The sequence below is a fragment of the Terrapene carolina genome, unplaced genomic scaffold (genome assembly GCF_002925995.2).
Source record: "Terrapene carolina triunguis isolate 2854851 unplaced genomic scaffold, T_m_triunguis-2.0 Scaffold84, whole genome shotgun sequence".
Classification (NCBI taxonomy): Eukaryota; Metazoa; Chordata; order Testudines; family Emydidae; genus Terrapene; species Terrapene triunguis.
Genome location: NW_020664435.1, coordinates 37,895,424 through 37,910,096, shown reverse-complemented (window position 1 = coordinate 37,910,096; position 14,673 = coordinate 37,895,424). Strand labels below are relative to the sequence as shown.

Sequence of the window (14,673 nt, the reverse complement as noted above, 5' to 3'; positions counted from 1 at the left end):
ACAGAGCCCAGAGAGCCAAGTAGGCGGAGCCACCCTCTAACCCGCCTCTCCAGCCCGCCGCTGAAGCCAATGCCTTCCCCGACCGTCTTGCGTCACTGCGTGGCCCAGCAGTAACGTCATTACGCACATTACCTCCTCCCTTACGTGAAAAAAATAGTACGTGGCGTCACCCTCAGCCGTGGGGCTCGGTGTTGCGTTCGCCTCCTGCCCGCGGTCCTAGTGCCCCGGCAAACAGCGCTTCTGTTCCCCAACCTGGGCATTGGTGAGTAACATGTTTTGAATGAAAATTCCCGGTTCCCCACGTTGAGACACGTCACTCACCAATGCCCAGGTTGGGAGTTTTTCCCCGGCTGTGGGAAACGTTTAGCGCTAGGTTGGGCGAAGTTGGCCTCACGCTGGAGAAGCACTGGCAGCTGACCAATCCCGAGCGAGGCTCGGGCGGAGTTTTGCGCCGTGCTCCGGCAGAGGCGGGACTGAGGCGGAAGGTAGGCGGGAGTGAAAGGCCGTGGAGCGCTGCTGGGGGTGGGGGCTCCGTAGTCACTGTTGGCGAAGGGGCAGTAGGACCCCCCCCCCCGGCGCGGTCGGGAGGCTGGAGCCCCCCCCACCGGGGAGACGCGCTTCCCCCCCCGCGAGCCGTCTCAGACGCCGCCTTCCCCCGCGGGCCCCAGGTTTTCCGCGGTGCGGAGCCCAAAGGCGTCGCGCGAACGGCTCCCTGTCCGGCGGACGGGCGTTGCTGCTGCTCTGGCAGGTCTAAGCAGAGCCGCTGCGGGCAGTGCGCGGGGCCCGCTGTGGAGTAGCTGTCCCCGGAGCTGCCGGAGTATGGACGTGACCAAGCGCCATCTCCGGGGCGGGGGATGCTCCGTGCTGCCGTTCGCTAGTGTTACCCGGTGCAACCCCTCCCGGAGCCCTGGGCACCGAAAATCCTTGCTGCTTTAGCAGGACCGGCCCGGTACGTGTGCTCCACCTGCTCGCTGTAGGGAGGGCCCTGCCGTGCGTAGTCTGGCCGGGAGGAACTGCCCCGGACACTTCCTCTTCACTGGGCTTTTCAGAGGTATTTAGGCACTTAAAGAGGCAGATAAACACCGAGACTTCCCCCCCCCCCCACTTTGATTTAAACGGGAGTTGCGGGCCAAGGCATTTCTGAAAATTCCACTTGTTGCCTATCTGCATCTTCAGGGGCCTGAAAACGTGGCCATTGAACAAATAGCCTGTAAGGGATTACAAAAATAAAAATATCGATGTAACTAGTTACATGGCAATACAAACACTTCTATCTTGTCACATAGCTCAGCAGTTTCACTATAGCTGCACATTTTGGTATTAATTCAGTGAACCCTTGGTTACTTTTTTGGCCTGTTTTTGGAGGGAGTTTATGCGTTCCATACCATACATATAGGGGATGAAAGCAAACCATTTTGCCAATGGAATATCATCATGAAATACTATACCTAATGCTAAACCAGATCAGACTTATTACCACTTTTCTGTGGAGACGTGTCTGGAAGTTTTAGGTCACTTATACTATGAAAATATTCATATCCGCATCTTTATATACAGTGTTCATACTGTAATGCTATTAAGTGGAGACCTGAGTTCTACAAGTAATGTTTGCAGAGTTGATTTAAATTGGTGCTTAATTGTGTTTTGAGAATCTGTGTTTTTTAAAAAGATTTTTTTTAAAAAGAAGTCTATTCATCATGTTTCAGCTTTGAAGCATGATGAATAGACTTCTTTAAAAAAAAAAAAAAAGTCCCCTATCTTTACTGACTCGTAAACATTCTGAAACACTAGCTTGGAGATGAGACAATGTGACAGTTCCTAAGATATTAATGCTAACATTTGATGACACTTTAAATGGAAACATTAACTTTCAGTGGTGGTTAAATTTAGTAGAAACATCAAGGCAGTGTGCTTATTGGTCCTGGGACATAGTGCTAGATACAGGGACAGGGTGCAGTGGGGCAGCTCATTTGTTTCAAGGGTTGCTAAAGTTGGGAATGAGCAATTCAACCCCCCTCTTACACTCCCACCAAATCTAGTCTCCTCTGCCTATGCCCAAAAGTGATATCAACTTTCTTGTACCAAAAACCTCGACTGCTTCCTTGACACGAACAACAGCCCAAGACATCTCAGATGCTTTCCTAAGTGCCAAAAGTCCCAAGCATTCCTTTCTTAGCTACTTTCTCCTGACATCTGCAGTGCAGTTACTCATTGTTATAAATGATACGTAGTATACTGGAATTTTTAAATTTGAGGAAAGTTAATATAAATATATTAAGCACATACTAGGATGATTGGATTGGACTTTGGGTAGGGAGGGGAGAATATTGTGGAGGGTCCCTGATGCATAATTTAGGGCAAATGTACTGCACAGGAAAATGGAAGGTAGATCTTCTAGTTAACATTTGGCAAACACCTTTGTTCTTTGGAAAGAACATTTGAAAATATCAAATATAATAGTTATTTACCATCTACTACACTATACCAGATACATAAGTTATGTATCATTATGTTCATTTATTTGCATTGAGAAGACATTAAATGCTTTGTTCAGAAAGAACGAAAGATCACACAATGGTATCTTAAAACCATTCACTGTGTACAGTCCTCCCCACAAATTAAAGGATGTATCTTTATAGTTGTGATAAAACAATTTACATGAATGTGATTTTTTTTTATTATCACTGGTCCCTTTATGGTGGCAAGCAATTTATTAATGGAATAATCAGATTGTTACAATTAAGTCTTTGTGTAAAATGCAATTTCTAATAGTTAATTAGCACATGTTAAAATACAATTAACAGTTGCACTGTAGGTGTGTCCTGAGCTATGTTTGCAATTCTGAATAAAAGTACAACTGCATCATCTAGCCAGTACAAACACCACCGTAACTCATAACTTAGGGATACATCTTGTAAAAAGTTGCATTGGGTTTTAGTAAGTTATGCAAGTCCATTCACTTTACTGTGAGCCGTAATACTTAAAAAAAAAAAAAAAAAAAAAATCAGTGTTTTGAAAAATTTCTTACTGTTTTGATGAAATATTCACATTGGTGAGAAACCTGGAGAGATAATGTCATGCCACATGACACACCTAATTAAGTGCCTCAGAATGTCCCATATATTTTCTTATGGTACTGTTGAATAACTATCATACACAACACAACCTGAATTTTTTGCAGCCCTCTTCATTTGGCTATTTAATTATGAATTATGCAAATTAAATATCTTTAATAAAGAAAACATTAATGCGTTTATTGCTGTTGTTTACCAGGAAGGCTATTGCACTATAAAGGAAAATGTCTTTTTTTTCAAAAATATTACTGCAACCAGAAGTTGAAGAATACCTTGGGAACGTGTTTAGAAATAAGGAGGTATGTGATAAAGGTAACTCAACCAGTCAGCCTGTGTAAACAAATTTGCCTTTCACTTGTTGAATGCTGAACTATGCAGACTTTTACAATCTTTTAACTTTATTTTTTGTATGAAGTTACTGATAAATGCCTCGCACAATAAAAGTGTATCTTTAGTATTTAGAGTTAGAGAGATCTTTTCAGCAAAGGGTTCTGATCCTGTAATGACCTCCATGCAGAGCATCATTGACTTCAATGGTCCTGTGTGGATTCAGGAGTCTGACTGTACACTGCTCATTGAAGGATTGGGGCCTAGGATTGTTAATTCCATCTAGAAGTTATAAGGACTAGTCTAATGTGTGATTTATAAAAGTATGAATATAGGTATAATATGAAATTTTGTTTTTAAACTTTTTGGGATTTTTAATAAACTGAATATACTGTTAATAAATGTTTAGTTAAATAACAAGTTCCAAGAAAACTCATATTGGGGTATCACAATCTACTAATTCTAGTCTTCTTTAAAGTCTTCCAAGATCAATCATCACTACCACCATCCCCCCATCAAAAAGAAAAAAAAAAACCACCCACCACTTCCCACAGAGTAAACAAACTACCTGACTTTCTACAGTTTAAAAAAAAAAGAAAAAAACAAAATTTTTCAAGGCTTCTTCATCCATCACACAAACTCATCACAACTTTGAGTTGCAGTCTGCTTTTTTTGTCTCTGTATACCTGTTGCTTTGTACAGCAAGCTAAGCATACCACTTAATAGAGCAATATCAAATCAATGAAGATTAATTCTGATGCCTGTTCCAATATCAGATTGTTTAGAATACTCTTGCTCAATAAATAGACTGGTCTTTTCAGCAGCCAGACTCTGCCCTCAAGTGTGCGTATGTGATTCTCACTGAAGTCAGTGGGAACTGCACATGCATCTGAGTGTCTATTACATGACATATACAAAGTAATAGTTGATTTAAACTTTTTGAGTACAGCAAGCACTACTGCATGAAGCCTTTTATTATTAATATATATCTTTTTTTCTTTTAGCTCATAAGTGCTTTAGGCACTCTGGAAGCAGAGAGGAAATATGAATCTCTGTTAAATTGTCTATCTCATCCTCCAGCTTTCACAACTGTTAGAGTTAACACTCACTTGGCTTCAGTGAAACAAGTGAAAAATCTGCTGTTTGAAGAGATCCACAAGGTTTGTGCAGTTTTGTTTCCTGGTTATCACTAAAGATAGCTACATGATTTCTGGTTTTGTAGCTGATTGCAAAAGCCTTTTTTCAAATAATGGAAACAATTCCTAAACTTGGTGGGTATGTCTACTTTCAGTTTGGTGCTGGGATTAAAATCCTGTTAGCACTTTCAGAGTCACATGGAAACATAGGTAGAGTCTGTGAGCAGCGGCGGCTCCAGGCACCAGCGCTCCAAGCGCGTGCCTGGGGCGGCAAGCTGCGGGGGGGCACCCTGCCGGTCCCTGCGAGAGCGGCAGTCAGGCAGCCTTCGACGGCTTGCCTGCAGGAGGTCTGCTGGTCCTACGAATTCGGCGGTGGATACGCTGAAGCCACGGGACTGGCGGACCTCCCGCAGGCTTGCCGCCGAAGGCAGCCTGCCTGCCGTGCTTGGGGTGGCAAAAAAGCTAGAGCCGCCCCTGTCTGTGAGTTAAGTCCAATACTAGTCAATATCTGATACATCAAAGGAAGTTAAAAATACCCATAGTGCCCTCGACCAAAGGTGCTTTCATCAACAGGAGAAAAGACACTTTTTTTTTTTTTTTGGCAAAGTTCTAAAGAACTTGAGTTTAATTGTAGATAAGGTCTAATAAAAAATACCAGCAATTGATTCAGAGAAACATAATTTCTCCCTTTGCGTTTTCAAAACATGCACATTCCTTCAGAAATTTAAAATCTATAAATAAGGATCATATAATACTTGTGGATTATTTGTATTATAGTAGCACCTGTAGACCCCTAATTAGGATTTGGGCCCCTTTGTGCTAAATGCTTTACAAACGTAGAAGGAAGGCACTGCAATCTAGACAAGACAACAGAAATAGAAATTAGTAATCTGAGAAGATATATGCAACAAGTATAGAGCTTGCTTTTAATAAAAGGTGACAGAAAAATGAACTGATGTTGCAATGTCTTATTTAAAAAGTGTGTGAAATTGAACGAAACCAAGTATCCAAATAATTTGAGCGATTCCCCCCTGCTGGTGTAACTTATTACAAAATGCTTTGATGTTTAGTAAATTTTTGGATTTTTTTCTATTTATTTTATGACTGTCTTTATCTGACAGAGATAATTAATTGTAAGCCAGAAGGTCCGAAAATAAATTGTTTAGAAATCCTACCATATCTCTTCAGTCTTTCTGAGAAGATCCGGTTCTTCTATAAATAAAATATTGATATTGGTGGGTTTACAGACAGCAACTGCATGACAGGAGCTAAGACGTTTCTGTAATGCGAAAGCAGTTGACGCTACTCTAACTATTTCCTAGGAGGGTAATGAGTTATGCTTGTTTTATCATACAACTCGTTCTAGGAATCTGGAACTGGTATTTTAGTCAAATTTTTTGCTTTGTAAGGGAAAATGCTTTGCTAAAAACAGAGATACAGCTAGCTTCTCCATGATGATAAACACAGTTTTAATTCAAAGTATACTCCAAAAAGAAGCTATAACATTAATGCCTGTTTTAATAACATCACAAAGCATACAGATTTGTTTAGAAGGAGAAAATACCTCTTTATAAGATGCGCACTGATTTCCAGTTATTGGGATGTGTGGAAAGACACCCCTTATGAAAGTCTAGGAACAGTTTTAAAATGGCAACTCAGTTTAGAGCCTTTTCAAATTAATATGAAATCAGGTCCCTAACACTCAACCACAGCTTCTCACATCCCTCTCAGTTGAAATGAGCCATCAAAATGAGCATCATCTGAGATGTCAAATAGGAAAGATCTCCACATGAATACATTGAGCAAATCTTCATCTAATTTGAGCCTTTCTTTGGCTGTTATTAGTGATAGTGTGTCTGGCTGTTTGTAGCATGGCCCAGACTTCTAGTTCCAGAAAAAATAGGCTCCAGGAGCATATGAATGTTCAGGATTCACTCCTGTGCTCTGTAATGAATCCTGTCAATGACTCCTATTGTGGTCTTGGCATTTCTGAATGTACTCATTTATCTCTGTGTTTTAGCTTGAGTATTTATAATATACAGCATTTCCTAATGTAGGATTTCTCAGCTTCTCATCACTTAAAGAGACTATTCTACCATTCACAGGTATAAAGTGTGAACTGAAAAATAATTAATTCCAAGAACAATAAAGTACTTTTTAAAGCATTGTTGTTAATGTTCTTTTATTTTTTTAAAAATTCAACAGCAATTTAAAGGTCTTAGTGTGCCAATTCTTCAGCACCCAGAACTCCAGGACATCTTACTCATTCCTGTCATTGGACCCAGGTTTGTAATTTTAAGACTTTAACAACTAATTTGTGTTACTGAGTTTCACGATAGGTTTTACATTAACCATTTTTGATAACTTAGACACCATTAAAAAGTTGCAAGTGTTTATTAAGCCAAAATATGTAGTCTTGTCCTAGATAACATCAATTTTTGATCTTTCAAACTCCCTCAGAATTTTGTTATATTTTAAAAGACCATAATCATCTTTCTCCATTTATGATAATGGACTTCATATTAGTTTTCCCTACAGCAATTGCCCTGTGGCAGAGTATGTTAGGAGGAGGTAGATTATCTCTGCTGAAGAGCTAGGGACTGTTTGGCAGGGCTCCAAAGTATAGGGTCTTGCAGTAGTGCACAGTATTCCTCTGTTAGAAAACTTGTATGTACAAGACTCACATGAGTGTATTTAGGGAAGGTGGCATAAATGATAATGTTGAACAGGAATTCCAGAGTCACATTTATCCCCCTACACTGATGTCCTACACTATTCACACTTAAGCTGTTTTTTTTTTCTAGTTTTCATTTAGACAACTTTAGTGTTCCCTCATTGTTTGCCCTCTTTGAATTTTTCTATTGCTTAATTTGACTTCACAGTTAGAAGGATAATCTAAATGATCTTTCTTATAACGAGGCTTCAAAATTACACACAATTGTCAATTTTGAGTTTACCAAGACTATGTCAAGTGGGCTTGTAAACTATAGGGGTTATAAACAATACTAGTGTGTACAAACTGTACATTATGGTATTTGCTATTTCTCTTTTACAGTGTTGGACAGTACTTCATTATTTGTTGTCCTGCACGGACCTTAAATCCTTCTTTGAAGTACCAATCTCTAAATAGTCCACTATTTGTACTTGTCCTTGACAAGTCTGAGTCATTACCTTCCTTATTACCAATCTGCACACAGTTGCTATTAGCAAAATTCCCTGCATCCTGTTAAAATGTTTATTGTAATAAAGATTTATGGCAGTTATTAAATTTAAAAGGTCACTTTTTGAGCATCCTGCTTGAACACTAAGTTGTTACTGGCAGAGAAAGTGGAGAAGAATGATTTTCACATTTGTTAACTTGATTTTGTATGTTGGTATCAGATTTTTGGCAGTAGCAGTTTTGGGGCTGAATCTGCATTTTTCCAAGGACTGTCACTTGGTTTTATTCTTTACTTTTTTCAGGACTGAACTACATCTTGTAAGTTTGATATACAGTAGGTGCATATTTCTCCACCACCCTTTCTCAAACAGCATGTATGAACTGACTTTTTTTTCCTGAAATAGACTGATGTCAGCAGGTTTTTGTAATGAAATTACACTTTGTATCATCAGGAAGGATCTACAAAAGCAATCATCTGAAGTCATTGTTGGAGCCCAGTGTGGAAATTCAGTGCTACGAGGAGCGCATGTCTTTGTTCCAGGAATCATATCTGCTTCAAAATGTAAGAGTTAGCTAATATATTCCAATAGGATTTAGAGGCGGGAAACGACCATGCATTCCAGTTGACATCTAGTATCTGTTTTACTTTGGTTTTGTTTGTAAAAAACTTGCATGATTTTTCTTGCACAGTACATATACCAAAATGGTGAGTGCTACCTCTCCTCTTCTGTGCTGCTTTGAGTTCTCTCTCCTTTTTAGAGACTTCAGTTTCTTAACAGCAGGATTGTCTGTCATTGATATTTTTACATTCTTCTTCTTTTGACTTGAAAAAGGGTTTTTTACAAACATCAGATGTTTTCAAATGAGACATAACCTGACAAAACTGAAAAGTTAAGCCATTTTGGTGTATACCAGAGAGATTAATTTTGTAGATTTTCTAATAAGCTACAGTAGTTGCTATTAAAGTCAATATTTACCCTCAGTACTGTCTAAGAAAAGCACATCCAAGTTAGTAACTTCCCAATCTAACCAAGGGGAAATGTGGGGCACATGATTGATGCCTCTCTGTGGTTAATAGCCACTAATGTAGGAGCTATCATCTTTTGAAGCAATGGCAAACAAAGACACATTGACTTCATGATATCTTAGGAACATAAGAAAGTAGATGTAAAGGAGAACGGAAGCATTTGTTTTTTGTTTATTTTGCATTCCCTTGACATTGAAATTGGCATGTTTGATGTTGTAATAGTCCGCAGGGGTCGGCAACCTTTCAGAAGTGGTGTGCCGAGTCTTAATTTATTCACTCTAATTTAAGGTTTCGTGTGCCAGTAATACATTTTAACGTTTTTAGAAGGTCTCTTTCTGTGAGTCTATAATATATAACTAAACTATTGTTGTATGTAAAGTAAATAAGGTTTTTAAAATGTTTAAGAAGCTTCATTTAAAATTAAATTAAAATGCAGAGCCCCCCGGACCGGTGGCCAGGACCCGGGCAGTGTGAATGCCACTGAAAAGTGCCATAGGTTGCCTACCCCTGGTCTAGTGTGACAGCTTGACAATATCCTGAATTAGGCTTAATACCTTTGGGGTAGATCATATTAGAAATGCAAATGTTTATGTAATATTGAGAGATTGTATGGAACTTCTTTAGCAGGAAAACAAAATTAATAGAATCTCTGGAAGGTATGAGAAAGTTCAAAGGTCTTTTTGGAACAATATGTTTGATGTGGATATTCTAGGAAGTTCCTTGAAGTGAGGGGAAAGCAGGTTTTCCCCTCTGAAGCCAACATATTGAAAATAAGACGTGGGGAGAGAGACCTATTGTATAGTAATTACCTGCTTCTGGAATCTCCAGATCAAAAGGGCAGACTAAATTTTCCATGAGTATGCTTGTTCTGAACTGAATCTGTGATGAACTTGTAACCACAAGGAAACCCTTAAGGTGGAGGTGATGAAAGACTGCTCTTGACAGAGCCCATGTTAGAGTTGCATGAAATCTGGTAAGCTTATTAGTATCTGTGTTTTTAATATGTTTTCTCTGTAATGCTTTTTACCTTAAGTAAGAATAAAGCAGGCTTCCTTAGAAAGAACAAGGTGGTAACTTATATCTCTATACCAATCACTCCATTATCAGTAATACATTTTTTGTATTACTGAATTATCAGAAAAATCAAGCAGATTTAGGCAGATTGTCTTTGCTGGGATTAACACAGCGAAGGCAGGGAACTGTTCAGCCTGGACACATCCTGGTCAGAAAGGAGTGAGATGCGGGTCTCCACACCAGACCGGCAACAGCTCGGGTGTTGGAAGCCTGAGAGTGGATGCCCTTGCTGGATCACTTGGGGGAATACAGGTGCAGTTTCCCTGAATTGTGAGATCTAGTATTGATTTCTATTATTTCTTGGTGAGAAAAATCTTCCTCGTATCTAATTTATGGAGGTTCTGGAGTTATCATGCAAACCCTTGTGTCTCTCTCTTCCAGTGCCAGTGAGCTAGAAAATAATCTTCTACATATGCTCTTGAACAGTGCTTAGTTTTCAGCTTCATATTGAAACAATTTGTGCTATTTATTATTTAAACGTCAAACTAACTTTTATAATATAATTGTGGATGATTCACTTTGTTATTATCATGGTAGTGACTATGGCTGTGTTAACCACAGCTCTCTTTTTTTCCATCTAGATCAGCGTTTCACAAACTGGTGTCCGCGAGGGTACTCCAGGGGGTCTGTGGGCCCCGCTGATCAACTCCTCCCCCTCCCTCCCTCAATTCCTCCCCCACTCTCCCAGCACCTCCTGCACGTTGGGGAACAGCTGTTCAGTGGTGTGCAGGAGGCACTGGGAGGGAGGGGGAGGAGCGGGGATAGGGCATGTTCGGGGGAGGGGGTGGAAAGAGGCGGGGAAGAGGAGGGGTAGGGTGGGGCCTTGGGGGAAAGGGTGGAGGGGGGTGGGGCCTGAGGGGGGGAGGGGTTTTGGGGTCCGCAAAAATTTTTAAATCAAAATGGGGGTCCTCAGGTTGCTAAAGTTTGAGAACCGCTGATCTAGATGAAAGCAAATTTTGGCCCTGAATATAAAAAGCACTTATGCATGTGCTTAAATTTAGTCCTATTCAGAAAAGTACTTAAACTCATGCTTAACTTTAAGCATGTGCTGAAGTCCCATTGAATTAATACAGTGGCTCTCAAACTTTTTTACTGGTGACCCCTTTCACATAGCAAGCCTCTGAGTGTGACCCCCCTTCTAAATTAAAAACACTTTTTTATATATTTAACACCATTATAAATGCTGGAGGCAAAGCGGGGTTTGGGGTGGAGGCTGACAGCTCACGACCTTCCGTATAATAACCTCGTGACCCCCCGAGGGGTCCCGACCCCCAGTTTGAGAACCCCTGACTTAATATGTATACTTTCCTGAATCTAGGCATTTATGAGAAAACAAGTAAGTTGCTTCAACAATTGTTGAAACAGCTTTCATTTTGTACAGTTCTACTCATAAATATGCAAAATACTTACTGGGTGAGCAAGTGATTTATCATCATTGCGTACATTAGCACACAGCATCAAATAAAAGGGAAACATACTTCAATAGGACTTTAAAAATATTTTAGAGGAATTGCAGATAGGAAAATGAAGTAGGAGAGTATGCTGTCAGCCTGAAGTCAGGTACAATAAAGCCCTGTATCTAGAAATTGCACTCAGCACAGATGGTATAACAAGACATGAATGGTAGTGCATAAGTGGGCCTCTTAATCATTGATCAAGTTAAACAGATAAGAAGGAATCAGTGATGGAAGGTCTTTAAGCTTAGTTTGACAAATCTTAATTTTAAGCTTTGGGTTAGCCAATATAGCTGCCTGAATGGAGAGAAAACACAATTATTGCAAGTTATAACTAAAAATTCGACGGACTGCTGCTGTATTCTAAAGAGATAGACAGCAAGGGGAAAAATCTTTTGGCTGTACAAGTGAGGATGGACAAATAATTTGATGGGAGGTAAAGTTAAATATCTGTAAATTTTACAAATACTAGGTAGATGATAGCAACATGGAGTGTCAGTGTTTTGGGTATTGTAGTTATCCCAAGAAGAAAATTATCTAGTGTAGAATCTATTTCTGGCTACAAGAATTGATCACAAATATAATACAGTTTTGAAAAGTTCTAAAAGCATGTGTCTATAATAAAATGATCCTTTCCCTCGGGCATATTTAATCTAGCCCCTTGGTCATAGGAAAGAGATCTCTGAAACACAAACTCTAACCCTTTTGAGGAGCTTTAAACTGCCACATTCATTCCCAGTTCAAAAGCTTAGTTTTGCCTCTGTAGTTTTCCTCTAGTACAACCAGCCAGGCCCTTCAATAAAGAGATCCTAGAAAAGCATCTAGGGAGAAATCTCTAAGCGGGATTTGAATAATAGTTGCTCTCAGAATGAAGCTTTTACAAGTAGAGGCAGAGCTCAGCCAGTCCACATGTGGACCATGCTTTCTTACTGCTTTACTCCAAGCAGGCTTAACAGAATCTCCTGTACCAGAAACCAAAATGTTCAAGCTCTTCTAGGCAGCAGTGCAGCAAGATATTGAAGACAGTGGGACTACTTGTATTCTTATGATTAGGCACATGCTTAAGTACCTTGCTCAACTAAGTCCTTTACACAGAGCTGGCTTCTCTGTTATATTTTGTGTGCAGAAAATAATTAGGCAATGGGAAAACTGCCAGGTGACTTTGTGGACTAGCCAACACTGGAGATACTCAAAGCTCATCTTGACCTGAAATCAATATTGCTGTGATGCAAGGGGTTGAAATACATGGCCCATCAGAAGTCCCAGATGAGTTGGGCACTGTTCTCTTGCCAAATAATGCATTTTAAAAAAAATCTCTCTTTTCCTAGTTATGAAAGCTGGAGATGTGGTCTCTGTATACTCTGATATTGAAGGAAAGTGTAAAAGAGGAGCCAAAGAATTTCTGGGAACCAAAGTTTTTATTGGAAATGGGATTTCTGAATTGAGTCGCAGTGAAATCTTCAGTTCAGGTGGCTCACTCAAGTAAGTCCATAGTAACTGCAATGAGGATTAAGAAACTGCATTTATTTATTAAAAAAAGGTAGGAATTTAGAAATATTCTGTAATACACATAAAGGCAGATTGTGGCTTTGAATGAGATGCTACATTGGAGGCATGTGAGAAGGGACATTAAGGCAGTGGGAGCTTTGGGAAGAATTGTGGCTGACTGTAAAAATTCCTTCTGGGCTTAACAGCTGCTCTATGACCCCTTGAAAGGGTGCAGCATGCACTTCCTCCACCTGATGATGAAGAGAGAGAGCATCTTGGGACACTGACTCACCCCCCTAGTAAAGAGGGCTGTAATCTAGATTCTAAGGGGGCAGGTGACAAAAGGCTTCAGGTTAGGTATAAAAGAAGCTGACCTTAACAGAGGGCTGAAAGTTAGGAGGGATGGGGGGGAATGGCAAATTACAATAGGGTCATAGGAGTAACAAGAGGGAAAACAGTGGGGGAGTCTGCACATCTTAGATGACTATACACAAATGCAAGAACTATGGGGAATAAACAGGAAGAACTGGAAGTCTTAATACACAAGCAAAAGAGACTTGGTGGGATAAATCTCATGACTGGAATATTGGGGAAAAAAGGGTATAACTTGTTCAGGAAAGACAGGCTGGGGGGGAAAGGGAGGATACATTGCATTGTACCCATCAAGAATGTACGCACTTGTTCTGAGGTCCAAAAGGAGGTTAGAGGCAGGCCAGTGGAAAGTTTCTAAGTGAAGATAAAAGAGGAGGGAAACAGTCCAACAAATCAGGGGGAGGAGGTGGATGAGGTATTTTTAGAACAAACAGAAAGATCCAAAAAACAAGATCTGGTATTAATGAGGACTTTTACTACCCAGATATCCTTTGGAAAAGTAATATGGCAAAACACAATGTCCAGTAAGTTCTTGGAATGTGTTGGGGACGACCTGTTTTAGATGGTGGGTAAGTAAGCAGGAGCACTGTCATTTTAGACTTGATTTTGACAAACTGAGTATTAGTTGTGAAGGTGGAAGGCAACTTAGGTGAAAGTGATCATGATGTGATAGGCTTCCTGATTCTAAGGAAGTGAGTGAGAGCCACAGAATAAGGACAATTAGTTTAAAAAAAGCAGACTTTAGCAAACTCGGAGAACTAGTAGATAAGGTCCCATGTGAAGCAAATCTAAGGCAAAACAGTCCGGGAGAGCAGGCAGTTTCTTAAAGACACAATATTAAAGGCACAACAGCAAACTGTCCCAATGAAAAGGAAATATAGAAGAAAGAGGTTCATATGGCTGCATCAGCTCTTTAATGACTTGAAAATCAAAAAGGAATCCTACAAAAAGTGGAAATGGACAAATTGCTAAGGGGGAATATGAAATAATAGCACAAGCATGCGGGGACAAAAATCATAAAGGCTAAGGCACAAAATGAGTTACACCTAACAAAGGACATAAAAGGCAATAAAAAGAGGTTCTATAAATATATTAGCAACAAGAGAAAGATGAAGGAACGAGTAGGTCCTCTATTTAGCAAAGGAGAGCTAGTAATGGACAACATTAAGAAGGTTGAGGTGTTTAGCGTCTATTTTGCTTGTTTTGTCTAAAATAGTTAATTGTGACCAGATGCTTAACACAATATTAACAACCAGGGAGACAGAACACACTCTAGAATAGAGAAAGAATAGGTTAAAGAATATTTAGATAAGTTAGTCTTGATGAAGTTCACCCAGTACTAGCTGAAGTAATCTCAGAACAATTAGTGATCATCTTTGAGAACAGTTGGAGGAGGGGCGATGTTTCAGAGGACAGGAGAAAGGTACTGTTTGCCTGCTTTCAGAAGAGGAACAAAGATGACTTGGGGCATTATAGAATAATCAGTATAACTTTGATATTTGGAAAGATACTAGAACACAATATTAATCAATTTGTAAACACCTAGAGGATAATAGGGTTA

General features: G+C 39.8%; 1 protein-coding gene across 2 annotated transcripts in view; it reads left to right on the top strand.

Moving 5' to 3' along the window:
- Positions 1-336: 336 nt before the first annotated feature.
- The window catches only part of NSUN6 (NOP2/Sun RNA methyltransferase 6), a 43,573-nt gene continuing 29,236 nt past the window's right edge, over positions 337-14,673 (top strand). The window contains exons 1-6 of one of the 2 annotated variants that reach the window (XM_026649481.2): positions 337-485; positions 3,274-3,373; positions 4,406-4,561; positions 6,743-6,822; positions 8,150-8,259; positions 12,581-12,734. In XM_026649481.2, the coding sequence (XP_026505266.1) occupies positions 3,299-3,373; positions 4,406-4,561; positions 6,743-6,822; positions 8,150-8,259; positions 12,581-12,734 (575 nt within the window). In that variant the 5' untranslated portion in view covers positions 337-485; positions 3,274-3,298. Of the gene's footprint in view, positions 486-818; positions 950-3,273; positions 3,374-4,405; positions 4,562-6,742; positions 6,823-8,149; positions 8,260-12,580; positions 12,735-14,673 lie in introns of those variants that run through there. The other variant, XM_026649482.2, reaches the window with a different exon arrangement.